Below are 19003 nucleotides of genomic sequence, written 5' to 3'. Positions count from 1 at the left end.
TGATTTTTCTAAATTCATAAATTTTGCTATGCACCTACATATTTAATATTTAATATGTCTAGATGCATAACAAATGTTATGAACCTAGAAAATGACTTATTAGATAGAGTAACATACATGCCACAAAAGATTTGTGGATGACTACTTGTGCTGTTAGGTAATTTTTTTTAATTCCTTTTATATTTCGTTTAGACCCCGTTTGGGTCCAAGGAATTGGAATCTATTTAATGGAGTAGGCTAATTTATGTTGGAATGTGGCATTCCACAACTTTCCAAAGTTTAGATATAAGCCTATCTTAAATTCATGGGGTGGGAGATGGAAATTGATTCTATAGATTATGGTTATTAGATGGAATTCAATTCTTATAGCACGCTCTTAGACTCGCTTCTCTATAGTAGAAGTGCAGCATACAAGTATCTCTCCCATATCACCAACTATAATATACAACTATATTCCACATACAATTATATTAGCTTAATTAATTTGTGTCTAAATTATGATTATTAGGATGGAATTCAATTCCATCGAAACAAACGGGCCCTTAGTTTTGTAAGCTGCATGTTCTTTTGGATATCTTAAGCGGCAGCTACAAATAATATGGTATGATATCATTTGACGAGAATCTCTGAAGTCAAAATCTTTTTTATAAAAAAAGTATTTTAAAAAAGAAAATATCTCAATATCCGCCTAAACATTGATCGCGACGGATGCGGCCCGGATATGCAAAGCTGCAAATCTCGAACCAGGGAACTGGGAAGAATAGAAGAGTTCGATTGCTGGATACCGTTTGTACAGGGGAACGTAGTGGATTGCCGGAGGACAACGCAGCCGGCCGCCGGGAAGAAGGGAGGCAAGGGCGGCGCAACGATAGGATTTCTCTTTCGTGGGGTTTGCGACGGAGCCCCACTCGTCAGTCATAGCGGAGCGCTGCCTTGCGGGGCCGCGAACCAACCGGCCGAGCCAGCTGGTCCCGCCTGGCAGGCCCCCATCCTCCTCCGGCTCCGATGCACTCCTCCCCCGCCTCCGCCGCGCCGCGCCAGGAGCTCCCCGTGGAGGTCGTCAGCGACGAGGAGATGGCGCTCATAGACGCCGCGCTCGCTGCCGCCGCTGCAGCGGGAGCCCGCCCCCTCCTTTCCTCAGCCGCCCGTCGCGCCGCCGCCCCGCTCTCCTGCGCGGCCTACTCGGCCGCCGGCGGCGACATTGAGGACTCCCCTCTGCCCCGGCGGTCGCTTCTCGCCCGGTTCCGGGAGCGCCGCGCGCTCGCCGTTACTGACATCACCGCTACGGTAACGTTGTCGCCCAAAGCTCGTGCCTTTCGCATTTCCTTGTCTCCACTCTCCTAAGCAGGGCAGATCAGATGTGCTCGCATCCAGTGGTTCTGATGGTGAGCGTCCTTCCCTGCGGCAGGAATGGTGTGAGAAACAGATGGAGTTCGTGCTCGAACACGGCAAGCCGGAGAGGACCGAGGCCATGAAAGCAGGTTCGGACCGCCACGCGCAGCTCGAGCAAGAGGTGAGAGTGAGACCTACATTTCTGGTTCTCCCAAGCGGAATGCTGCTTCGTTACACCGGTTCTATCTTGAAAAGTTGAAATGTATCCCATTACTAATGATAATGCCCCTGCGAGGCAGCAACGCAGTAATCTATGCTTTTTCACCATGACTTTGCCTTGGAGAATTTCTCTGAACGAATCTCACGACTTGTTTCCTTTTGGAGCAGGTTGTTGAAAGAGTGGACGTGACCATTAAATCCGCGGAAGAATTTTGGGCAGTAAAATTCATGAACTTCATCATGGGAACAAACCAGTTAATGTTCGAGGGCATCACACGGGAGCTTCCAGTGTAAGCACTATAAATTTATCTATTCTCTGTGCAACTGCAAACTGATATAGTGCACTTCTCTTTTTCGGGATAACCATACTGTGTACTGATGGACATGCTCTGCTATACTATCAGTTTCCAGTGTAGATATGAAACTTTCTATCTTAGGAAACATTCTACTTAGTAGATCTGATTGTAAATCATGTCACTGCAGGATTGGGGTTGTTGAAGGTTCGTGGATGGTAGGGATTATTGATGAAATCCAAATGCCCATGGATGGCATTTCATTTCAACCTATCTTGGTAGATACAAAGACACGTGTCAGGCCCACAGTTCCCTCAGAAGCACAAAAAAGAAATGGAAGGTTTGCCCCTTACTGTTGCTTCCCTATTCGTTTAATGGAATTGCACAAAGTTGTATTGATGCTTTTTTGGCCTGTATCCCGTTGTCAAATCATAGCGTCATTACTTGCTGACTGTATGTAAGATCTTTTTAAGCTACACAATGGTAAAAAAAAGGAAAAGAAAACTCAAACGTGGGAAGAAGATGTCCTCCTTCCTTTTTTCTTAAGAGAGGGGATTAAACGAACAAGCCAGGATGACGATTATCTGCTCAATATCTTTATGACAGGCTTCAGCTGATGTGTTACAAATATCTATGGGACAATTTGATTGCTGAGAGATTTCCAGCAGATAATTTCTTCAGCTATTTTGGCCTGGACCCCAACTACTTGTTATCGGATGATGTCAAGCAGTACATCAGCACATTGGGATTCGATGCAAAGGTGCTATGAACCTTTAAACTTTGTATTTTTTTCTTCTTATAGTTCTCAGGCAAATTACTGTGATTTGACTGACCAGTTTATTTATGGGAAATCATTCAATTCCATGTGCTTGGAAACTGCACAAATCAAGGAAGTGTATGCTAGACTTGTTTTCTGCCGGACTGTCTGGATATTCATGCTATTGTCTACAAAGTTTTTTATAATCCTTGCGAGTTGTGACATGGTTTCTGCTTGCAGACCTTTGAAGATGTATTGAACTATTACAAGGTTACCTGCCATACTCTACCGCGGTCTCAAGAATTGCTGTTCTTGAGGTAAATATGAGTTACAGGCTTATACAGCTTAAACAAAAATAGCCTGCAGTACATACTGCTGAATGGCGAATTCACTATTCTTTGGACCTTTTGCGAATGTTACATGGCAGACATGTAGTCTGATTTTCTTATGCTCTATTTACTGGTGCAGATATGAACTACAGGCAGACCATTCCCTGCTTGAAGAATACCAGTTCACTTATGATGCTAGGTGGTTCAAGGATCAAATCCAGCAAGTCCTTGGCTTCTGGCAAGGTTCACGGGAGCCTAAATTTGTGACTGAAGAGGAGAGGTGGAAATGCAGTTTCTGCAAATTCGCGTCAAAATGCCCAATGATTGCTTCCATATCAAGATGTTGACCCTGTCAGAAAAGGCTCTGACTTGGTTGTAGCTTGGTGAAATATTTGACACTGAGCTGACGAACCAAAAGTAGTAATGAATTTTAACATTTGAAATGCCTTACATTCATTCTTTTGTTTATTCTTTTTCCCCTTCATGGATGAAGCAATGTAACTATTGTTATTTTACTCCACGTGCAGCTTTGTAACCCAAATGTTATCGATTGGCAATAGAATTCTGTTCTTGTTGACCTGGTGTACATATTCATAATGAAGAAACCACTTTCTGGAATGTTCTTTTGTGGGATTTGAATTTGGGTTAATGGACTGTTAGTACATATCATTATGTTCACCATTTTTTTGGAATGGAGACAGTGGTTTATGGTCACTCTTGCGCGAGATACAGCAAATAAAGAGAATGGAATGGGTAGCACATTCCAGAGGGTTTTTCACAACAACAAATATATGGCGCACATAAATAGAACACCTTTTTGCGTACAAATATCATGGATTCTAGTGACGGATCGATATTTATTTTAGAGAAACACAACAAATACAACAAGGTCTTCTTCTCTTTCCGCCGGCTGTGTCTTCCATGGTGGCGTCCAGGACCAGGAGAGGGCGAGCAGTCAGGCAGCACGCTCCAGTTGACAGACGGTGGCGTGTTGCCGGAGCCAGCGGCGCGGGCGTGCCCGAGGCCCGAGGGAGCCGCCGCCGGAGCCGCGTATTTGGTGCGCTCTGTCGGCGGATGGATCCGCCAGTTGCATCGCGACGGCCGCCGGTGGCACCGCAGCCTCGTCGGCCGCCGTCTCGCCGGCCTGGAGAATAGGGGGTTTTCTGAAAACTGTCGGACCAAATAGTTTTCAATAACACCCCTAATTTGGATCGCATATCCACATTAGGGGGGTTTTCGGAAAATACTGGGTGAGTACTTTACATTTACACTCCTAGTTTGGATCGCGATTATTAATCGCGATCCGATATGTTTGCATAAAGACCCCTGGATATTTACAAATAAGTACTCCGTCGTCTTCGTGTGGGCAGCTCCACCCTCCTCTCCTCTCCGCGATGCAGCGCCGCCGCCGGCCGCAGCGCCGTCCGGCACTGCAACCGCAAGGCTCGAGCATCTATCCCCTTGACCTCCTCAAGCCCAAGCACCAGCTCTTCGCTCCCATCCATCCCCTCCCTCGCGCCAAGGATCTAAAGCGCGCGTATTCGCTGCAACCAGGCACGCGTACGCCTCGCCGATCCTCCGCCGTGCTGCTTTGATCTGTGCGCCGTGCCGCGCCGAGATTGTGCCCCCGATCCGGTGGCTTCGTGCTGGCGACGTCCGGCGGCGGTGGACGCTGATGGCGGGGGCGTCCAGCGAACGTTTGATTTGGTTTACTTGTGGACATTTACACGGACCATGATGCATTCATTTCTTTTGCTTCAACACTGTTTTGTTTGAGGATATCAATTGTTTGCAGTAACGTAACATTTTCAAGTTCTATCATAAGGTATTTGCTACTTGGATGCATTCATTTCCCAGAAAATGCCTAGAAATTAGCAGCAGTTCTTCTGTGGGAGGATCTGATGGGAAAACAAAGTCATGTGTACGGCGAGCATGAAGTTTATTATCAAATGCAAGACGCACACTGCCGATCTCTATCTCGTCAGCTTCAGACTTGCAGAGGAATGACTAGCATGGGGGCCAGAAGCTCAGAAGGCTATGGACTTGTAAAATCCCTTTGAAAATGAAGATATTTTTTTTATGCCAGATCTTTCAAAACAGGATACAAAACTGCTGATATATTTGAAACATGTTTGCTTCTTTGTGAGGGGTGGCTTGGGCTCTACAGAGGATTTGCAACTGGTGCTCTTGACCTACCAGGCAGTGGTGAACTGGTGCTCTGCTCTGATAATCAGCATTTGCAACAACGAACTGAACATTTGCACTTGCAAAGACTGAAACACACCAGCTTTACATTTCATAGTTCACCATCTCACAAGACCAACACTCTCAAGTCTCACCAACTCCATCTAACCTGTTTCCACTATGTACCAGATACTAACCAAAACTGAATTATCAGAGCAGAGCACCAGTTCACCACTGCCTGCTTCTAGAGTCGTCTGTGATGCGAGTTGGTGATTCTGGAGGAATTTGGGTTATCTGACTTGCTCTGAATGCTGAAAGCTTCCGTCCACCTGCTGCAGGTTTTATTTTTGAAACGGCCACCTGCAGGTTTTGTTGCTTTCCTGCGTGAACCTACCAATAATATCCATCGGAGGTAAGATAAATCGAAGATCAAAGGAGAGTGTCCATGGTGATGCTCGCAGTAAGGTGGTAGTATACGCTAAAAAATAGTAGAATGATATCATATCTGAAGTCTGTATGATATGGTGATTATCTGTTCAACCTCTGTATAACAGGCTTCAGCTGATGTGTTACAAATATCTATGGGACAATTTGATTGCTGAGAGATTTCCAGCAGAGAATTTCTGCAGCTATTTTTGGCCTGGACCCCAACTACTTGTTTTCGGATGATGTCAAGCAGTACATCGGTCATCAGCACATTGGGATTCGATGCAAATGTGCTATGTCTCACCTTTAAACTTTGTATTATTTTCTAATAGTTCTCAGGCAATTTACTGTGATTTCACCGGCCAGTGTATTCATGGGAAATCATTCAATTCCATGTGCTAGGAAACTGCACAAATAAAGGAAGTGTATGCTAGACTTATTTTCTGACTGACTGTATGGATATTCATGCTACTGTCTACAACGTTTTTTTATAGTCCTTGTGAGTTGTGACATGGTTTCTGCCTGCAGACCTTGAAGATGTATTGAAATATTGCAAGGTTACCTGCCATACTCTAACGCGGTCTTAAAAATTGCTGTTATTGAGGTAAATATGAGTTACAGGCTTATACAGCTGAAACAACAGTAACCTGCAGTACATACTGCTGAATGGCGAATTCACTACTCTTTGGACCTGTTGCAAATGCTACATGGAGATATGGAGCGTGATTTCCTTATGCTTTGTTTATTGGTGCAGATATGAACTACAGGCAGACCATTCCCTGCTTGAAGAATACCAGTTCATTTATGATGATAGATGGTTCAAGGATCAAATCCAGGAAGTCCTCAGCTTCTGTTAAGGATCACAGGAACCTAAATTTGTAACTGAAGAGAAGAGGTGGAAATGCAGTTTCTGCAAATTTGCATCAAAATGCCCAATGATTGCTTCCGTTTCAAGGTGTTGTCACTAACAGAAAAAGGCTCTAATTTGGTTTTGGTTGGAGCTTGGTGAAATATTTGACACTGAGCTGAAGAACCAAAAGTAGTGATTAATTTCAATATTTGAAATGCCTTACATTTAGTCTTTTGTTTGTTCGTTTTTTCTTCATGGATGAAAAAAATGTAACTATTGTTATTTTACTCCATGAGCAGCTTTGTAACTCAAATGTTATTGATTGGCAATAGAATTCTGTTCTTGTTGACTTGGTGTGCACATTCATAATGAAGAAATCACTTTCTGGAATGTTCTTTTGTGGTATTTGAATTTGGGTAAATGGATTGTTAGTACATACTCCCTCCGTCCCAAATTATATTCGTTTTTGGCTTAAAATTAGGATGGAGGGAATATCATAATATTCACCTTGGAATGGAAACAAATGGTTTATAAACAGGAAGGAATAGGATGCTTCTCTTGCGAGATACAGTAAGTAAAAAGATTGGAAGGGTGGCACATTTCGGAGGGATTTTCAGAAGAAGTATATGGCTCACATAAAGACTTGTTTACATACAAACATCATGGATTGTAGTGAAGAATCGATATTTGTTTTACAGAAACAATACATGGACTCAACGAGCTGGTACTCTGAATCTTATAAGCGCTGGGCATTGGCAGCGAAATTTCACGGCCCCACTCGTCAGTGGTTGCTGGATAGAGCGTTGTCGTGCCGTTGCTTGAACCGCGAAGCAGCCGGCTGACGGCTGAACTCGCCGGCGCCGGTCCCGCCTGGCAACGAGGAGATGGCGCTCATCGGCGCCACGCTCGTTGCCGCTGCAGCGGGAGCCCGCCCCTTCCTCTCCTCAGCCGCTCGCCGCTCTCCTGCGCGGCCTACTCGGCCGCCGGTCCCGCCGGCGGCGGCGGCATTGAAGACTCCCCTCTGTCGCGGAGGTCGTTTCTCGCCCGGTTCCCCGAGCGTCGCGCGCTCGCCGTTACCGACATCACCGCCACGGTAACGTCGTCGCCCGAAGCTCGCGCCTTCTCGCGGCAGGAATGATGCGAGAAACAGATGGAGGTGGTGTGGAGCCGGAACCAGCGGCGCGGGCGTGGCCGAGGCCCGAGAGAGCCACCGCCAGAGGCTCGTATCTGATGCGCTCTGTCGACGGATGGATCCGCCGGTTGCATCGCAACAGCCGCTGGTGGCAGCGCTGCCTTGTCGGCCGCCGTCTCGCCGTCCTGGAGAATAGGTTTTCGGAAAAATACCGGACCAAATGTTTTTCAATAACGCCCCTAATTTGGATCGCGATAGGTTAATCGCGATCCTATATTTTGTATAAAGGCCCCTGGGTATTTACAAATAAGCACTCTGTCGTCGTCGTATGGGCAGCTCCACCCTCCGCTCCCGCCTGGCAACGAGGGGATGGCGCTCATCAGCGGCGCACTCGTTGCCGCTGCAGCGGGAGCCCGCCCCCTCCTCTCCTCAGCCGCCCGCCGCGCCGCCGCCCCGCTCTCCTGCGCGGCCTACTGGGCCACCAGTCCCGGCGGCAACGGCATTGAGGACTCCCCTCTGCCGCGGAGCTCGCATCTCGCCCGTTTCCGGGAGCGCCGCGCGCTCGCCGTCACCGACATCACCGCCACGGTAACGTAGTCGCCCAAAGCTCGCGCCTTCCGCATTTCCTTGTCTCCTGGGCAGGGGGCAGATCCTCGCATCCCGTGGTTCTGATGGTGATCGATTGATCGTCCTTCTCGCGGCAGGAATGGTGCGAGAAACAGATGGAGTTCGTGCTCGAGCACGGCAAGCCGGAGAGGACCGATGCCATGAAGGCAGGTTCGGACCGCCATGCGCAGCTCGAGGATGAGGTGAGACCTGCATTTCTGGTTCTCCCGAGCAGAATGCTGCTTCATTTACATGGGTTCTGTCTTGGAATGCGTCCCATTACTAATGATGATGCCCCGGACGAGGCAGCAACGCAGTAATCTATGCCTTTTCACCACGACTTGGCCAAGGAGAATTTCTCTTAACGAATCTCATTTCGACTTGTTTCATTTTGGAGCAGGTTGTTCGAAGAGTGGATGTCGCCATTAGATCTGCGGAAGAGTTATGGGCGGTAAGATTCATGAACTTCATCGTGGGAACAAACCAGTTATTGTTTGAGGACATCACACGGGAAATTCCAGTGTAAGCACTAGTCTAAGCTTGTCTCTTCTCTGTGCAACGGCAAACCAATACCGTGAACTGATGGAAATACTCTGCTATATTGTTGGTTTCCTGAGTGGATTTGAAGCTTTCTATTTAGGAAACATTCTATTTAGTAGATCTGATTGTGAATCATGTCACTGCAGGTTTGGAGTTGTTGAAGGTTCATGGGTGATAGGGATTATTGATGAAATCCAACTGCCCAAGAATGGCATTTCATTTCAACCCATCCTGGTGGATACAAAGACACGCCGCAGGCAAAAAAGTCCCTCAGAAGCACAAAAAAGAAATGGAAGGTCCGGCCCTTACTGCTGCTTTGCTAACCACTTAATGTAGAGAATGGCAAATGACTTGCCATTGGCAAGTATGTTCCCTTAAACCAACTTCTGCTTTGATCTGAAATTGCATGAAGTTGTATTGATGCTTTTTTGGCCTGTTGCCCATTGTCCAATCGTAGTATAATTACCCAAAAAGAAGATTATTTGATGCTGAGTGCTGATTGTACTGAAGATTTTTGTTGCAGACCGTGCGATCGCTTGATTACCCATCCAAGGATCCTATTTGTTGCAGATCATGGTGTTTTGTTAGTCTTGTTTTAAGGAACAACTCTTATGGGGTGTTTGGATACGAGGTGCTAAACTTTAGTAGGGTCACATCGGATGTTCGGATGCTAATTAGGAGGACTAAACATGAGCTAATTACAAAACTAATTGCACAGATGGAGTCTAATTCGCGAGACGAATCTATTAAGCCTAATTAGTTCATGATTTGACAATGTGGTGCTACAGTAACCATTTGCTAACGATGGATTAATTAACCTTAATAGATTCATCTTACGAATTAGACTCCATCTGTACAATTAGTTTTATAATTAGACTATATTTAATACTCCTAATTAGTATCCAAATATCCGATGTGACATGTGCTAAAATTTAGTGGTGGGTATCCAAACACCCCCTTAGGTCAATCATTCAGTATACAAATGCAGAATGCTGCTTAAATTGCTTCAAGTTGATGTTACTTGGCAAGTGTGCTTGTTACAAAAGATTGTACCACATCTATTCCCATTGTGCCATTTAGAATGCATCTTATTAATATATTAATACATAATTGGTGTCTGTTACTGTTTAGCAAACAAATTTCTTCTTCCCCCCTCAAGCATGCAGGAGAGCTGCATATCATTGCATTAATATAAGAAAAGAGTCGTACAGAAACCACACACATCTCCTAGATATAACACACATTCGCGCCTGTTTTACAACATATAAACATGACCCGACCAAAACAAAATTCATATGATGAGTAGTATTTGTAGTTGTCATCAAGTTTTAATGTTTTGCTTCACAGTAAGATGGTAGAATGATGGCATTTCTGAAGTTATCTGCTCAATATCTTTATGACAGGCTCCAGCTGATGTGTTATAAGTATCTATGGGACAATTTGATTGCCGAGAAATTTCCAACAGAGAATTTCTTTAGCTACTTTGACCTGGACCCCAACTACTTGTTATCGAATCATGTCAAGTGGTACATTAATTCCTTGGGATTCAATGCAAAGGTGCTGTGTCTCACCTTTAAACTTTGTATTTTTCCCCCTAATAGTTCTCAGGCAATTTACTGTGATTTTGATCGACTAGTTTGTTCTTGGGAAATCATTCAATTCCATGTGCTACGAAACTGCATGAATCCAGAAAGTCTATGCTAGACTTGTTTACTGACTGTCTTTTTGGATGTTCATGCTCCGTGTACAATGTATTTTATAATCCTTGTGAGTTGTGACTTGTGACATGGTTTTTGTTTGTAGACCTTTGAAGATGTATTGAAATATTTCAAGATTACCTGCCATACTCTACAGTGGTTGCAGTCTCAAGAACAGCTGCTCTTGAGGTAAATATGAGTTACAGGTTTGCCGCCTAAACATCAACAACCTGCTGTACAGACTACTGAATGGTGAATCACTCCTTTGGACTTTTTGCAAATGTGGCATGGGAGATATAGAGCGTGATTTCCTTATGCTTTACTGGTGCAGATATGAACTACAGGCAGATGATTCCCTACTTGAAGAATACAAGTTCACTTATGATGCTAGGTGGTTCAAGGATCAAATCCAGGAAGTCCTCAGCTTCTGGCAAGGATCACGGGAACCTAAATTTGTGACTGAAGAGGAGAGGTGGAAATGTGGTATCTGCAAATTTGCGCCAGATTGCCCAATGATTGATTGGACACCAAAGTGTTGACACTAACGAAAAATGCTCTGATTTGGTTGGAACTTGGTGAAATATTTGACACTGCAATGAGGAACCAATTGTAGTTCCTTACATCCATTTTTTGATTTGTTCTCTTTTCTTCTTGGATGAAGAAATGTAACCTGTTGTTATTTTACTCCATACGTGTGCAGCTCTGTAACTCACATGCTTGTCGACTTCTTGTACATATCATAATGAAGAAATCACTTTCTGGAATATTCTTTTGTGGGATATGAATTTGGGTTAATGGATTGTTAGTGCATTGTGATTTTACACGTTCACCTCTTGTCTGGAATGGAGATAATGGATTATAGACAGATAGGAACAGGATGCTTCTCTTACGAGATACAAGTAACGAGACTGCAAGGGTAGCACATTTCTGAGAGATTTTCAGAAGAAATATATGGCTCACATAAATAGAAGACCTGTTTACATACAAACATCATGGATTCTAGTGATGAATCGATATTTGTTTTACAGAAACAACAAATGGAATCAACTGGCAGGTACTGTGAATCTTATAGAGCAAACAATGTGGTCGTAACTGGAAAACAATTCAAATCATTCGTAGAACTGATATCACGTAACCTTTCTTCATGGATAAAATATATCTTCATAATCCACTCCCCCCCTCCTGGCACTTGTCATATGACTCACTTGCTTCCACCATTGATCACCAAGGCCTCTGGCTGTGGTGGGGCAACAATGTCCTTCACTGCACTCTCCACCTTGGGAGGACCAGAATGTCGCCGCATTGGTGAGGCAGCTGCTGTTCCACCTTGAAAGGACAACCTCTTCTTGACCGGTCCAGCAGAGCCTCCTTTCTCCGGTGTCTCTGCGCCATTAGTCAATGCTGATCCTTGGAGGCGTGACTTCGCCCTTGCAGATTCTGTGGGAACCATGTAGCTTGGAAGTGACGGAGAGCTTGCGAGGCTCTCATCATCCCGCACAGTCGAGGTGGCAATGCTGTGTCTCCTTGGTCGCTCAGACTGCACACTGAACACACTTCTTGCATCGTCGTCCACCTGTGAAAGTCCATTCTTTGGCGTGGCAGATTTCCTCCTTGCAGGTAATGGTGCCACTTTAGCGGAGGGCGTTGAAGGGGATTGCCTGGAGGCTGGACGGGTCAGTTTTGGAGTTGGTGGTGACGGCTTTTCTGGCTTTAAGTCCCGGCGGTTGAAAGCTTTTGTGATCTCACCCTCTCCAAGGTTCAAGCTCATGCTCTTAACAGATCCACGGTCAATGTTGCTCTCCTTATCAGCCCCATTGCGGCCCTCCCAAGGTTTTGCTGCCATCCAGCGCTCCAACCAGCTCCAGCCCCACTGCAAGTTGTTTGGGTCTACAAACATTGCGTTGACAGATCTTGAAGTGCTCTTCCACTGTAAAAGACACACACACACACACACATTTTGAGACATTTTAAGCTTTCCATCATAAACTGAGTTGAAGTACATATAGATTGGCATCTGTTTTGAGAACAAAGAATTCATACCTGATGTGAAAATGCATATGCAAGCGCTCTTTCTCTTCTTATTGCTGCCTCTTGCCTGCTTATTAGGCTCGCCTCGATTTGCTCCTTGGATTGAGTGCTGTCATCCCAGTTCTCACCCATCTGAAATAGCATTATCCACAAACAGAATATGTTTAATGCCCTTAATAATATTTTGAAATTATCTCGAGGCTTAGAGCAAAGGAGAAAACAATACTTGTAGGAAGAATAGATTGTGTACAATAGATTGGTTGATTGTATTGCATTGAGGCATCAGCTGGTATATATTGAGTACAAGACTTGGGGGGCAAGGCTCCCCTGGATACATATGGCGGTCTACGATACTACTGATGTTAGTTGAACAACACAAGCACAATGAATATTTTTACTGTGAAGCTTTGAGATGGTTTGCATACCCTGAAGTTCTCCAATTCCTGTTTGAGTAGGAGCTGGCGCTGGAGGGCCTGGTTCTCCTCAGACATCTTTGCTCTCCTAGAACGTATTTGTGACTGCACCCGTGATAGAGTCTGCATACAGCGCAGAGTGCTTGCAGATTGACGCTTAACTGAATCACCCTCAACCAGGGACTTCAATCGAACAAGTCCCCGCAACGCTCTCAATGCCCTCCTTGCCTACAATATCACAGGATAAGATGCTCTTAGTACAATATTGATCGCAAAAGTAAGATTCTGTTATACTCTCAAAGAAGTCAAATGTCCATGAAGTCATATTTCCCATGGAACAAAGGTTACGGTCACTAATTGCTATCTCAAGGATGGATCGATGGCAAGACAGACAGGCCATCAGTATCAAAAAAAATAATTGAAAAGAACATCAAAATGAGTGATGAAAGGTGGTTGCCACCAACTGCCAGTTGTTCAAGAATTATTTTTCTAACAAGAGCAAGAATGATGTGTAGGCCCTTTCGACAAATGTACATTCACTGACAATAGAACAAACCTAAAAAGTATAACAAATTAACAACTAGTCGAAAGGAAATGAATTAAACTAGAAAATAACAGTTTTTCGGTGATCAACTGAAGCAATAAAATCTACTTCTTTACCCATAAAAATCTCATTTACCACACAAAGTTGTTAGGCGAAAATTGACATGTAAATAGCTAAAATATTCAGCTAGAGGTCTCCTCCAAATTACAGTAACAGCAACTGGCCAACTACCACTTGCAAGGTTGGCAAGCTGCCGACACCTAAAAGTTAGAAAATGATAAGATAAAATCTGCAGGGTAGCAGCCACCAACAGACATTTGCTTGCATGTTCAGTCATGTCGATGTGGAAACAAAATCATAAAAAAGAAACAAATAGCTGTGCTCCTAAGTCCTAACCTCAAAATCGCAAATACCTAATCAGCCAGCTACTAGAAACAAACACTTCCTTAATGCAGCCATCAATATAAATCAATTTCTAACTGTCACAAATGTTCTCAGAGGGTGGGGAAAACCAGGCATGCATTTCTCCAAATGGCACCAGACGGGAGAATTCAGAACTGATTTCACATTACCAGGTAACCTCGGAAGGCGGTCTGAATCTTGATTGCAGCAAGCTCTTCACTTGGCACACCAGGTGGCTGCACCAACGCCTGTGCAGGGGCAGCAGGAGCCTCCTCTACGGTGACGTCCTTGCGCTGCTCCTGCTCAGCTTCAGGGACCCTAATCTCCTCAGTCTGGTGAAGAACTGGAGGAGCCGGAGGGGGTGGCACCGAAACATTGACTTCCAAGGAGGTAGATGGGGTCAGATCTAGTGGAGTTGGGTTACTAGCTGCGGATTTCCTCCTCTGTCTCTGTTCATGTCAAGGACAAAGTTTGGTTTGTGATCAGAATTCAGTTCGAACTAAAGTGAGAAAACAAATGCAAGAAGGAAAAAAAAAAGGCGATGCTTTGATCACAGATCTACAAGCCAGTTGTAAAGGGGGGAAAGTGCCATCTTGACAAGAATGCTACTGGAATTCCTGAATGCCAAACCAAAAATTCAATCTTTTTTTTTTCCAAGAACACGAAAGCCCGATACAAGATGCCATTCTTAGCATGAAAACTTTGACCTCAAGCTACTGAATTATTCGCAATTCCGTGAGGGAAACCCCCGAATTTGCTCAGATCCGAGGACAAACCGCAAGAGAAATCCAAAATGAAACCTACAAAAAGCGAGAGGATCCTGAGGGAGAAGTATTACCTCCTCCTTCTTCTCCTTGGATTCAGGACTGAACACCTTCTTGACCGCGCCGAACCACTTGCCCTTCTTCCCCATGGCTCCACTCCACGCTCCTCGAAACAATCACTCTGAAGAGGAACAAACAAAGTCACCAAATCTGTATCTACCAGACCCAACGCCGGACGGTGAATACGGGGGCGACGGTGGCAAATCACGCACAGAGAGATGCAAACTTTAGCAGAGGAAGAAATCGCCAAATCTTTCCGCGGAAGCAAAGAGAGGAAGGCCCTTTCGGTTGAGCGCAGCAGCGGGGAGGCAACAAGAAGGCGTCAGCGGCGTGGGAGGACAGCTGAGCTCCGCAGGGGGCTGCAATGCAATCATGTCGCGTGGAAGGTCGTGGGAGGTGTGCAGGGCGGAGGAGCAGGCGGCCGGAGCCAACGATTTTTGGCTGGAGCTACGACTGACAGGGGTGCAGGAGCTTGCTTTGGATGTTCGGAGGTTGCAACAGCTGGGAGCAGTGGCGAGAGTGATGAGAGGGAGGGAGAGAACTGGAGGGAAGCGTGTGTACCTTGCTGCCTGTTGCCACGATGCGCTCCTCCTCTCTCCTCGTCCTAGCTCTCACAGTGATGTGGTGGGGAAGTTTTTAGAGGGGAAGGGGAGTTGGGACAGCTTGGAGACAGCAGATGATGAGGGAGGGGATGGTATTGGAATCTCCACTGATCATATCCTTCAGTCTCTCGCTTTGTGTTCTTGCGAGTATTCTTAAAAACCAAAACTTTATTTTTCCTGAACTAAAGAAGTTGAGAGAATCAGATGTTTGTGACATTAAGAAGTGAAGCTAACTGCTGACATAACTAACAGAATCAGTCTGAAGCATGGAGTGACGCAGCAAGCTGTTGCAGGATCTGGCATTCATCAGGGCCTGCACGCCTGGATGGCCGGAGGGAGTAGCACGATGGAGCAGTCAGTAGTAGTTTGAAACTTTCCTTCACCCAAAGCCAAAGGCATGAGCGTGGTAAATGAGACAAAAATGCACATCAACTAACAAAGGTAAAGTCAAAACTAACCGGAGGTTATTAGAGGTGTATGTAACAAAGTGAAAGCTGAATCCTGCACCACATAAACAATGCAAGTAGGGTACATGCAATTGCAGAGTCTGCTAGATATAGGATATAAATTTCATGATCTCAACGTACTTGTTGTACCATACATGCAAATAAATTAGTACCACATTGCAGGACACAGCAACTACTGTTCTGCAGTACACCAGTGATACAGCGCTATCTGTATCTGGGACTGGGAGATAAAAGAGAACAAAATGCTAATGATCAATGAACAAGAGAAAGGCTATGATATAAGTATGTACTGTGTGCCTAGGTGGCAAAAAATTATTTGGTGGTTGATGCTCAATCATATGCCAACTCATCAGAAACCTGTTTGTATTTCTCTGTCAGGTTCATGCCTGGCTCCGGCCCATAGGTAAGCGTGTTGCGCTGGCAGAGCTTTATTAATTAAAACACAGATTCATGTACTACACCAACTAAATCTCATTTCTTCTCTTTTCCCCCTGCAAAGCTTCACAGTTGTCATTCCACATAGTCCACTCTTTATTTTAAAAAAAATCATTCTGGCTTTTAATTGATCAAATCCAAAGTACAAGGTGTAGGGTAAAATTCACAAAACCACCACATTTTATCCTAGCACAACCTACCACTTCTAGTCCTCGTTTTAGAGAACTATCGTAACTTTGAGTTCTCTTATTGCAAACCTATTATGTTTTGACTCTTACTTGCCTCTCAGCCCACTCCTCAACGTCACATGGTGCAAGACAACAGTGGACCCACTCTGTGTTGCACGATGTGACACTAACAAGTGGGCCCACTTTATTTTCATCATGTGACACTCAAAAAAACTTTTACCGGTGAAATTAAAGCCGGTGAAGAAAAAAAAGTCAGCTTCACTCTATATCTATTTCATTTTTTTTAATCTCAATTTGCAAAATGGCCTTGCACTACAATGCCTCGGTGGTAGATTTGTGATAGAGGGACCTAACATAGTGGGTAGTTTTGTGAAATAGGTGCCACAAAATGGCACTTCTTGTGATAATTTGGACATATTAGTTTTGTAAGATTTAGTTCAGGATGTTGAAATTGTGTCATTTCTCGGTATGATACTTGGTTAAAATTTAATAAACAGGTACCACTACCAACGGCTAAGATGGCTGAAATTAGGGTAGAAGTGCGTGCATGTGGACATACCTGATGTTTGTGAGTTTGTCTTGTCATGTGGTTAGCAATGCCCTTTTGAATATATAATCTGACACGATATTAGAGGTCAAAGAAACACTAATGGCCGAAGCATATCATGGACGAGCAACCAATATAACAATCTCGAGTCTCATTCATAGTGTCTCCCATCAGATAATTAAAAAATGTCACGAGTTGCAAAGCGACAGCCTAACGCGCGCTTCTACTTTAATCACCTGCTCTGATGAGTCTCTCAGATTGTAGTACTATGGATGGATTCGAGTGTATAGTTTGTACTATGTATATACTCCCTCCGTTCCAAATTGTAGGTGGTTTTAACTTTTTAGGTATACACTATGTCCAGATGTATAATAATATCTATGAACTAAAAAACTAAAACGACCTGCAATTTGGAACGGAAGGAGTACATTTCTTCCTAACATTATTGTGTGCCACTTGCAACAAGGTCCCACAACTCGTGATTCCGTGCTAAAGCTACTACCAGTAACTACGCATATATTTTTTTTTATTTACACATCCACCGGCGATATTTCAGTTGCAACAATTAGGGGTATGGTGTAAGTTTTAATCATTTATATCATTGAATGATCGAACCTGAAAGCAATAAAATAAGTTAGAATGACATTCCACATAATAAAAAGGTCATCGTAATTAATCAACTATCTTAAAAAACATGAGTATATCCACTTGCATAGTTGCATCCTTTTTAGGAGGCATGCGCAAACATAATCAATGGACTTTCACAGGTGGAAATACAGACATGTTGTTACTTGTAGCTGGATCCGAAGTTAGGTTTTGGGATCCACGTACACGGTGCCGCATCTAGAAAAAAATGTTAGAGGAGCTCTCCCCTTCATCTTTTACCTCTAGCCTCTCCTTTCAACCTTCAATGGATGTAAATTTGTGTGTGTGTGTGTGGGTGGGGGGGGTGGCTTAGGAGGTGCTCCATGCATGGCTCTAGCAACGGTAGGAGGGGCTCTAGCCCCATCCGTCAGGTGACGACTACACGAAGAAACTATTCCTTATGGGAAAACACACATAATTTCAATTCGTATGAATATAATTGGTACCAGGCTGATTGATCTAAGAATAATGCACCATTTGCAAAAGAAGAAAATTAAGCCAAAAGGAAAGAAAGAAGAAGAAGGTTGATTGTAACCTTGACCGACTGATCCTCAGATAGTGTGGTTTGTGATGCAAGATGCATGACGATGTGTGTAGGTAGGAGGGCGTTTTCTCCTTTGCTAAAAGGATGCACAATTAGGTGACTGACCGACTAGCTCAGTAACCTCCCTTCCTTTCCTTAAAAAAAAAAGCTCAGATTAAGCTCCCCTTTAGTTTTAGTATCTGCCCCTTTTCTCTTTCTCTGCTTTTTTCCTGCAGACGAAAGGCACACCGCATCTCTCCTATATCCAATCCTACTGTGAGAATATAATGCTCCCAGATGGATGGATGATGCATGATGGTCCCTCCGCCGGCCGTTTCAACCAAACAGACGCACGAAGTAGGGATGCATCTATTGATCGATGCATAATACTAGCTTGCATAAATCATAATGGGCATGCGAGCGTGGCTGCCGCCCGCGGTATTGAGTTCACGATCGGAGCTGCAGCAGCGTAAATGGACATGTACGCGCGCCGATGGACGTCGTCGGTCGATCACGAGGCGTCCACGGGGTGGCGTCAATTCTACTAGCTTTGGTTCGTTCATCCCTCTCTCGTCGAGCCGCCTGCAATGCCCACGCTGACATCACATTTATGATTTATGCAAGCAACGGGCAGATGCAGCCATGCAGGAGACTCTCCTCGTGTAGATCCGTTAGCCGTGGCCGTCTTCACTCCTCTCTTCCAGGTTCTCTCTCACACACACAGAGGCACAGGCACAGCTTAAGAAGAGAGACAAGAGAGGAAGCCGTGTTGGGGGCTCCTATCTACCTTATGGAAGATAGATAGAAGTTGAAACTTCCAGCCTACCAAGATCCATCTCAATCTTATCTTCTTTTTCCTCACGTTCTTCCCCAATTCTTCCATTTTTTAAAAAAAGTTGAACCAATATTTTTTCAAAAAGTTGAACCAACGTTTCTTCGGAAAAAAAAGTTGAACTAACATTTTTTTGAAAAAGTTAAACCAACATTTATTTGAAAAAAAGTTGAGCCAACATTTTTTTG

General features: G+C 44.5%; 2 protein-coding genes across 3 annotated transcripts; one reads left to right on the top strand and one right to left on the bottom strand.

Moving 5' to 3' along the window:
• Nucleotides 1–735: 735 nt before the first annotated feature.
• LOC117847198 (uncharacterized) lies at nt 736–10904 on the top strand. The gene is made up of 16 exons (XM_034728360.2): nt 736–1287; nt 1409–1513; nt 1720–1841; nt 2035–2184; nt 2451–2604; nt 2842–2918; nt 3070–3272; nt 6098–6182; nt 6295–6379; nt 7781–8110; nt 8227–8331; nt 8529–8650; nt 8815–8964; nt 10072–10225; nt 10472–10554; nt 10697–10904. The coding sequence occupies exons 1-16, from the start codon at nt 1006–1008 to the stop codon at nt 10902–10904; spliced, it is 2415 nt and encodes an 804-aa protein (XP_034584251.2). The 5' UTR covers nt 736–1005.
• Nucleotides 10905–11300: 396 nt separating this feature from the next.
• LOC117847197 (protein IQ-DOMAIN 2) lies at nt 11301–15398 on the bottom strand. 2 transcript variants are annotated; one of them, XM_034728358.2, is made up of 6 exons: nt 15138–15398; nt 14591–14697; nt 13923–14201; nt 12819–13034; nt 12406–12525; nt 11301–12292 (listed from the first exon to the last, which is right to left on the bottom strand). In XM_034728358.2, the coding sequence occupies exons 2-6, from the start codon at nt 14663–14665 to the stop codon at nt 11567–11569; spliced, it is 1416 nt and encodes a 471-aa protein (XP_034584249.1). In that variant the 5' UTR covers nt 14666–14697; nt 15138–15398; the 3' UTR covers nt 11301–11566. The 2 variants fall into 2 exon arrangements, with proteins under 2 accessions (XP_034584249.1, XP_034584250.1); XM_034728359.1 differs by lacking the exon at nt 15138–15398 and adding an exon at nt 14789–15131.
• Between the last annotated feature and the right edge of the window lie 3605 nt (nt 15399–19003).

Source organism: Setaria viridis, chromosome 3, assembly GCF_005286985.2.
Source record: "Setaria viridis chromosome 3, Setaria_viridis_v4.0, whole genome shotgun sequence".
Lineage (NCBI taxonomy): Eukaryota > Viridiplantae > Streptophyta > Magnoliopsida > Poales > Poaceae > Setaria > Setaria viridis.
This window is presented reverse-complemented; position numbering and strand designations above follow the sequence as displayed.

Bases quoted from the DNA above. Each gene is read 5' to 3' on its own strand.
- LOC117847198 (XM_034728360.2), top strand. From the start codon at position 1,006: ATGCACTCCTCCCCCGCCTCCGCCGCGCCGCGCCAGGAGCTCCCCGTG. The intron at 1,842-2,034 runs GTAAGCACTATA...ATGTCACTGCAG, and splicing joins ATCACACGGGAGCTTCCAGT to GATTGGGGTTGTTGAAGGTT. The intron at 2,605-2,841 runs GTGCTATGAACC...TTCTGCTTGCAG, and splicing joins CATTGGGATTCGATGCAAAG to ACCTTTGAAGATGTATTGAA.
- LOC117847197 (XM_034728358.2), bottom strand. From the start codon at position 14,665: ATGGGGAAGAAGGGCAAGTGGTTCGGCGCGGTCAAGAAGGTGTTCAGT. The intron at 12,526-12,818 runs GTATGCAAACCA...ATGCTATTTCAG, and splicing joins AGGAATTGGAGAACTTCAGG to ATGGGTGAGAACTGGGATGA. The intron at 12,293-12,405 runs GTATGAATTCTT...TGTCTTTTACAG, and splicing joins CATATGCATTTTCACATCAG to TGGAAGAGCACTTCAAGATC.